The sequence below is a fragment of the Vigna radiata genome, chromosome 11 (assembly GCF_000741045.1).
Source record: "Vigna radiata var. radiata cultivar VC1973A chromosome 11, Vradiata_ver6, whole genome shotgun sequence".
Taxonomy (NCBI): Eukaryota; Viridiplantae; Streptophyta; class Magnoliopsida; order Fabales; family Fabaceae; genus Vigna; species Vigna radiata.
Window position 1 is genome coordinate 3,154,627 of NC_028361.1, and position 8,840 is coordinate 3,163,466.

At 30.4% G+C, this 8,840-nt stretch overlaps 1 protein-coding gene across 1 annotated transcript; it reads left to right on the forward strand.

The window, feature by feature from the left end:
* Positions 1 to 4,453: 4,453 nt before the first annotated feature.
* LOC106777089 lies at positions 4,454 to 6,206 on the forward strand. The gene is made up of 2 exons (XM_014664608.2): positions 4,454 to 4,976; positions 5,552 to 6,206. Exons 1-2 carry the CDS (start codon positions 4,687 to 4,689, stop codon positions 5,733 to 5,735), a joined length of 474 nt encoding a protein of 157 aa, XP_014520094.1. The 5' UTR covers positions 4,454 to 4,686; the 3' UTR covers positions 5,736 to 6,206.
* The last annotated feature ends 2,634 nt before the right edge of the window (positions 6,207 to 8,840 follow it).

Consider the following 8,840-nt stretch of genomic DNA (forward strand, 5'->3'; position numbering starts at 1 on the left):
GAGGTTTCTGAAGTAATATTCATTAATTGCATTGGTTGTGTTACTATGTTTTAGCAATGCATTAATCCCTCAGACGATAATGCAAGACTTGTAGTTAGAGAGAGACTCACATAATTTGTTTATGATTTAGGAATATATCACTCAAACATTAGAGATGACACTAATATATATTGTGACTTATGAATAGTCTTAGATGCTTAAATATGATTAAAGTTGTTGATGAAATCATCCTAATATATACTTATAACATTTTTAATTAAGATTGATTTTAGTTTTCTTATTCCCATAAGTTTTCAATCACTTTTTTTGTAATTTTGAACAAGGTATCTGACTTATCATGCATTTAGTCGAGCTCATATATGTTCTATAAGATCGTGTATAGTTAGTCTAGCTTTCCTTCTGATGGTCGATCTCCTTGTTACATGTTCCAGTCAGGCTCTCCATGCTCCAATCAAGATTTTGTATGTATATACATATGTGTTTGTTTTTTATTTATATATATATATATATATATATATATATATATATATATATATATAAAGTTTGAACAAGATAGTTTTAATTGAGTGGTTCCATGACCCTTCATGGATGATACAAGGATGATGATACATGGATGCCTAAGGAGGTGACAAACCTTGTGGGATGATGATAAATTTGAAAATCTCGGTAAGAAATTTCTCGATCTTATTATTATTCAATCAAATAAATCTTCAAATAGTAAGAAATTGAAAAAAAGAAAATTAACTTAATAATAAATGTGTGATATTGTTCTAATATATGAAGGACATACATCAAGATTAATAAATTTAAGATATGCCAGATGTTGATATTTAATGATAATTATTTATTATGATTGTAGTAGTTTCATGAAAAAAAATATATATTTTACAATTAGTCTTGATATTTAATTGAATTAGTTTATTTATATTCATATACATTAACATATGAATTATCAACTAAATAGAATAATAACAATATATAGATAACGATTACCTGTGACAGTGAAAAGATGATGCATGATGACAATACCATGATAATATCTGTATTTGTTTACATTATTCCACTTTTATATATTAATTATAATAATAATTGTAACATTTCAAAATATATAGTATAATATTATATGGAAGAGTAATCACAATGATAAAATAATTTTTAACTATTATATAAAGTAAAGTTTTACCGTCATTCCAGAATAACTATAAAAGTTAAACTTATTATATATAAACACTTTATACAAAATTTATTTACAAACAAAAGCTCTAAAGATGACTACTCCGCAATATCATTTCCATCAAGAGACTACTTCAGGGACACCTCATTCTCCTTTGCTCATACCCACATGATAATCATAACAAAAAGAGAAAAACAAAAAAAACAATACAACACAAACACAGATAACATGGAAAACTAGAACAAAAACAATTAATGATATACGAATACATTTAAATTTTTAAATAAGATAAACACACAAACATGTCAAACCTAACTAACTTTGTATTTAACCAACCTTTGACTTGACCATCCAGATTAGTATGAATATGTAGATATGACAGTTCGTGCACTTGTTGCGGTGAAACAAATGGTCTACCCCAAGCTACCATACAAAGTTAGTCTGTTATCACTCACCTTAGGTCAAGGAAAAGCCCATAGGTTAGGACTTCCTGCTATTCTCACGACATGTCTCACCCCTCTCTACATGAGAATAGGTGACCATTAAAATGTTGGGATGAACTCCAAGACTGAGCTTCCCATATTCATACTTACAAACTCTGACAATCACAACTAAGTAATTCCTCCTTGGAATTCTCCTCCACACCATTTGAAATCATAAACCTTACTTTGATACTCATATAATATTCATACACAGTCATACATCATCCACAAAAAAATTACTTTCATTACTCAAATCAATAAAGAACAAAGAATAAAAGAATGCATGATAACCTGAGACAATTGCTCAGTGCACACACTCACTGAGCGACCATAGACTTTACTCACTCAACGACCCAACTCGTTGTGTGAATCCACTAACAATGCCCCAACCTCCAAACCACTCGCTCAACGACCCAAATTGTTGAGCAAATTAAATTACTAATGGTACCAAACCCCACCCTCTCGCTTAGCGCCCCAACTCGCTATGCGATAATCCAGATGTGGTCTAAACCCCAACTCACTTATTGAACGCACACATTCACTAATCGAACAAAACTCACAGTGCTCCCAGATTCAACCATTCGCTCAACGCACCTTCTCGGTATGCGAATCCTCAACCAACGAGCCAACTTCTACAACCACTCGTTGAGCGAAGTGTTTCTAAACCTTACTACCATCATTCTAAAGTGTTTACTAATCATTTCCCATTTCAAAACACAGAATTCATCAACTTATAGACCCAAATCACATTCTACCACTTTTGACACTATTTTTAGCAATTTAGAGACTCAAGCAAGTCTCAATTGACCTACCTAGCCTATTCCAAATTACCAATTCAACACCTATCTCCTAATTCAAAATTTCAATACCCCACTTCCTCGAAACTAACCTAAATCATTACAATGTGACTTTATTCATAATTAATCCCTCTCAATATAGATTTTTAACCCTTGATACACCCAATAACAGATCAATTCATAACTCAAGACAATTCAAAATATCAATTCATGAAATCACACTCAAAAGCATCAATTCACACCATATTCATATATCATAAAACATCATTTCAGTTCAAATAACTCAAGGATCATCTTTTCCACCAACATATACAAGAAATTACACAATTTAAATAATTTCCTAGCTTCCCTTACCTCTAGAAATCTGCACAACTCTACCAATTACTTCGACCGCAACTTAAAACACAAGGAATTTCTAAAAACATCTACAAATCACCGATTGGTGATTAAAGATAAACCTTAGAACCTAAATTGAGTCAAAAATTGAAGAGAAACACCAATTGATACATGAAAGAAAATATTATTTGCACGATCATAAATTAGGGAAAAAACTAAGAAAAAGGGAACAAAACTTACTTGCTCAAATCAACAATTTGATCGGGTAGACAGGTAGACCTTGACCCTTAATCGTCTAGATACCTCTTGATTATCGAACAAATGACCCAAGGAAAGAAAGAGTAGTGAGAAGTGAGAGAAAGCAAAGAAGATAGTGTTTTAGAGAGATGTAAGTATTTTAGATAATGAACCGAGCTTTAGAAAATTCTATTTATATTATAAGATTATTTTAAAATAAAATACTCGGTCTCATTATTTTAATATATTTATCTACTCTAATACTCTATTTTATAGGTTCTTACAATACTGATGGATTTTTAATAAATATTTTAGAAATGTAATTCTTTTTATATAAATATATACAATTTTTTAAAAATGTTAAAATTTTTAAATATTTTTAAATTAAAAAAAAAAATTTAATTTATATAGATATAAAAAAATTGAGTAGGTCAAATCTCCCATGTAACATGAAAGTCCGCCAAACACAAAAAAAATATCTCACATGTTTGGTGGTAGAAGCAAAAATTTGTTAAGTAATGTAATGATTTTATTTATTTAATATTTTATTATGTATAATAATGTCATGATTTTATTCAATTGATTTACCTAATTTAAAAGAAGATGTGAACAAATAAAAAAATCTTCGAAAGAGGGAGAAAGTATTAACTATGGCTTCATGTACAATTGAGGTTTAAATTCAATGAGCACCGAAGGCCAGAGGCGGGTAGCCCGTGGTCCCATTAATTAACTCTTGAAAAAACCAGAGTAAGAAAGCAGGACATGGTCACATATAAAAGGTCTTTGTCCTTTTATTTATTTATGGTTTTAAGAGTTTGGTACACTAATCTTAATTTGGTACTTTTTTGTTATTCATATATTTTAATACAAATACTTTTAAATTTTAAAAAATAAAATAAAATAAAGTTTAATAACCAAATACATAGATATTTTATACACAATTATTTTAAATTTAATTGGAAAACTCCAAATCTTAAAATATATGATAATTGAAATATATATATATATATATATATATATATATATATATATATATATATATATTTATTATTATTATTATTATTATTAAAAATTGAGAGTTACCGTTACTCTTACGCGCAGTGCGTGAGTTTGGTCCTAGAACTTACTTACACCCCACCACAATTTGGCAAGCAAGAGGAGTGGGACATGTGAGGTTTGGTCCAAACTGGGTCCCATCACTTCTCACAGCGCAAACTAACTGTTAAAGATCTTTCCTATTTTGGGTTCAAACCCTCACGTTTTATTCAAACTACAAAACTGCCACAACATCATGACATGAACAGTTCCATTTCTTACACATTGAATGGCATGTCTGTAATTTGGGCTGCCCCTGGAATTAATAATAAGAATAATAAAACTTTTTAAAAGCTAGATGCAGGTATTTGAGCCAATGGATGCAAAGAGAGGGATTAGTTTTTTGTAATTGCAAGTTATAACCTGCTTCTCTTTATTATTGCCCTCTCGTTTCCGCATTCAACGACCAGAACAAAAAAAACTTCACCTACCACTTTATAAAACCCTTCTCTTCTCCTTTTCTCAATCACTCTCTGTTCATTGCGTTCCTTCGTTCCTTCCACAAACCACACCCAGGGAAACACTTTTCCTTTTAGTTTCCTAAGAGAAACACTGAAAACAAACCATGGCCGGTTCTTCCAAGAGACATTGTTTCTCCGAAGAGGACGGTTGGATTTCTTCCACGGACCCTGGCTATTCTGGGCACAACTACTCCCATCACAGCCAACATGGTTTTGTTTCTAGAACATTGGGTTTTGCCACTTTCTACAACCGAGGTTTCAGAAGCCCCTCTATTCTTTCCCCAAGATCTGGGAGATTTTATGATGCCAGATTCGAAGATCACCAACCACACTTTCTTGAAGCTTGTTTTCTTTGCAAGAAGCCACTCGGGGATCGAGACATCTTCATGTACAGGTTCAATTTACAGAATTCATCTTCTTGCACCATCGATTAGTTATATATATATATATATATATATATATATATATATATATATATATATATATATATAAATTACATTCCTCAATCAGTACCCTTTTAGAGAAATTAGATTTAAATTAGATTCCTTCGGGCTTCCAGATTTTATTGTGATTCTTAATCTAAATCTTTCTTTCTCCATCCCTTCATTTTTGAGATTATTACATGTTTCTTGTCCTCTACAGTCTGTTGTTATGGTTAATTGAATGATACAATATTGCAGTGGCATGAATTTATGGGAAATTGAAAATCTTGATATGTCTGGGTCTTGAAACTTGTGATACTGGGATATCTTAATAATTTATATTTTTGTTAAAATTTGTACCCAAGAGTGTTGTTTCTTGTCAGGATCTAATAAAAGTGAAGTTTTTTCCCCCCTTTTTTTTTTCTTCAATGCTGTTGATTATTAGGTTTGATTTTGATTTGTAATTTAATTGTTGTTTCCATTTGAATGTGAAAGTTGTTGGATCTTTATGCAATGGTTCTGACGGTGGGAATTGTTTGTACTGCAGAGGGGACACTCCTTTTTGTAGCGAAGAGTGTAGACAAGAGCAAATAGAGAGAGACGAAGCCAAGGAGAAGAATAAGAACATTTCTTCTATGAAGGCTTTGAGAAAAAAGGAACAAAGAAAATCTGTCTCCCCAAACAAGGCCCAGAACTACTCCTTTCGTACAGGGACGGTTGCTGCCGCTTAGATGAAACTTGTATTGTAATAGAATACAAAGAAAGAAAAGAAAAAAAAACAGTTAAACCGCTTCAGCTTTGTCTAAGAAGAAAGGAAAAGAAAAAACAATGAAGAGAAGGAAAGTAGAAGTGAAGTTTTTCTTTCCATGAAGAAGGGTCAAGAGAGAAGAGATCCTCCTCTGAAAGGTTTTTTTGTTCATGAAGCTGTATATGGTAATGCGCATAGAGAAGCTAGTTGCGTGTTGGATCCTCTCTCCCCAATGACTCATTCTTCAGGATTCTTATTTTTTAAAATATCACATAATATATAAAGGTATTAGTTATAGTATTTTATGTGTTGTTGTGGTGGTGGTGTCAAACAGTTTCGAAGTTTTAACGAAGAAACTTAATTGCTACTACATGTATTTCTTTAACTTCTTACAGTGTTTTCACCTTTTAAAGTGAACATTAAATATGAATCCAAGAAGGGAGACTTTTATTTACTGTAGCTGTAGCCGTGGCATGCGAAGAAATTGAGACTGTTGAATTTTGAGGTCTGAAAAACACTATGTTATTGATACTTTACAGAAAAAACAAATAAAGTCTAGAAAAAAAGAAAAAGACCTATCATTTCGTTTAGTTATTAACTAATAATTAGTTTTTAATAATTTTGTCTCTGTAACTTTAGTTCATGTTTCTAAAATCCATTGATTTTAGTTCATTTACAGATTTATAGAAAATTTCAAAGTTCTCTCTCTCCCTCTCCTTTCCTATTTATTAGTTTTCACAACCGTCCTCCCTCTTCTCGAAGAACCTCCTTTTTCTTCTCATTATTTTGTCACCGGAATGATATATTTATATATATATAATGCGTTTTTTTAGCTTTTATTAGTGGTGATCATTGGTGTATATGTCGTATATTTTCGCCGTTACAACTATTTTTATACGGAAAATTGGTTTCTTTTATATTAAAATTGGTTTCGCCAATGAAAGTAGAAAAAATATGGAGGAAAAATTCATTCTGTAAATAATTTTCATCAAGAAAAAAAGTATGTGATAATTTTCTTTCTCTAAAATTAAGTTTGATTTTTAAAATATGTAAAAAGTTAAATGATGTAAAATATAAAAATTAATAAATACGAATTAAAAACTAAAATGGAAACGGTGTAAAAGCATGTTCGACTTGTTTTTGGTATATTAGTGTGACTTATTTTTGGTAAATTTCTTCTCACTTAAGTCTCTTAAAACTTTTATTATACGGCTATTTTACATACATTGCAAGGAAAATACTAGACAAATTAGTATTTTAGTCTCACATAACTATAAATCGCATAGAAAAATAATAGACAAATTAACTATTTTAGTCTCAGGACAAGCATCACAAGTTTTATGTTTTTTTTAGGTAATTTATTTACATTTTTTTTTCAGTGTATCCAAAAATAACTCCCGCATTTGTATTTCGTTCTTGTTTAACTCCACTTAAAAGTCGTTTCTATCTTTGATAGATTTGAATTTACAAATTGTAAATTATAAAATTACAAATATTTTTTATTTTAAGAAATGAACTTAGAGAAATTATTATTTCTAATTATTTAAACGATTAAAAAAAGTTATTAAAATTCTTATATGGATCACAAACCAATGTGGAAACATGCATGTCACGTATGAGACAAACTAAAATTGGTTAAAGTGGGTCGCATTGTCATTCCTAACTTTTACTTATGATTCAACTATTGATGAAATTCAAGAATTAAAAAAAAAATGACAACTTTTTAAACATGTATACTTTTTATGATCATTGTTATATTAAATTTTTTAGTAAGGTTTTCAAATCTAGTTGATAAGTTTTTATAAAGAGAATAGGTTGGTTTATATTTTTTTTTTATTTTACACATTTTTATGTGCTCGTGAATGATTTTAATTTGCATGTGAGGTTTGAGTCTTCTATAAGACTTTTTATTGTTTATAGGAGCAGATAGAGTCTCTTGTGTTTATAGAGACGTTTTAAGATCTCTTTATCTTTTTGATTATTTGTTAGGTGAGAGAATTTAGATAATATATTGTGTGTGAATGTGATGTTGATTAAATTTGGCTTGTTGAATTTGATGTGTTTTTGTGCTGAATTTTAAAGTATGTTTGGTTGTTTGAAATTAGTATTAGTTATGATGGATTGTGGTAACAAAACTGAAGAATTGACCATTTGATCAAGTTAGTGTTTATTATGATATTAAGAACTGGTTTTGAACCAAGTAGTGTGTTAGGAATGTCAATTTGAACACGTCACTTGTTTCCCAAATCATGTATTTAAAATGAAAATTTTATGATACAGTGTTGAACAAGATTGATATAGCATTGAGTGTTAGCTTGAAATTTTAAGTTTAGAAACATTTAAGTTATAACTCACATAGCACAACTTTTTTTTTTCACCGAGCAACATTTTTGCTAATGGTTTGACGTAGACCGAGTGGTAGAATATGTTTGAAATAATTTTAAATTCAGCTCGTTGAGGGACATAACGATTTCATTTAGAGAGCAATATGTAAGAAGAATGACTGGGAGTGTCATTTCATCTTCCATGCTTTTAGTTGATTAGTATTGATTTGTATAATTTTGATGTTGCTGTGAGTACAATGTCTAGATGAGTACAATCTAGATATCACTATTTGATGAGAAATCCGATTCCATAACTAGTTTGATTTTCATTATTTGCGATAAAGAACGTGCTAGCTGACTTGCGATGTCAGCATGGGCAGATCAGGCCACCTGTCATTTAATTGCATACGTTAAGGGCAAGCGTGTCACACCGAAGGACAACCGCATTGCAAAGCGTATTTTGGTAAAACCTAAATAATATTTTTTAATAATTTTTTTAATGCTGTATAATTAGTTAAAGTTTCTCTAATGAAGGGAACATTAATTAACAATAAATATAATTATAATTTTAATAACGTTCACTATTATAGTTTTTCACCATTTCCGCTGCTGTTTGTCTACAATCCCACACTCTTAAGAAATAGCCACGTTGTTGCACACGTGAGCTCACGTGAGAAGTTTTGTACGTGGTCAACTCTTACGGTTGAAAAATCGTGTATAGTAACTTTTGTTTTACACGCTCATCTTAATTTTATGCCATGCGA

Coding starts and splice junctions, on each gene's coding strand:
- LOC106777089 (XM_014664608.2), top strand. CDS start 4,687: ATGGCCGGTTCTTCCAAGAGACATTGTTTCTCCGAAGAGGACGGTTGG. Junction 4,977..5,551: donor CGAGACATCTTCATGTACAG/GTTCAATTTACA, acceptor TTTGTACTGCAG/AGGGGACACTCCTTTTTGTA.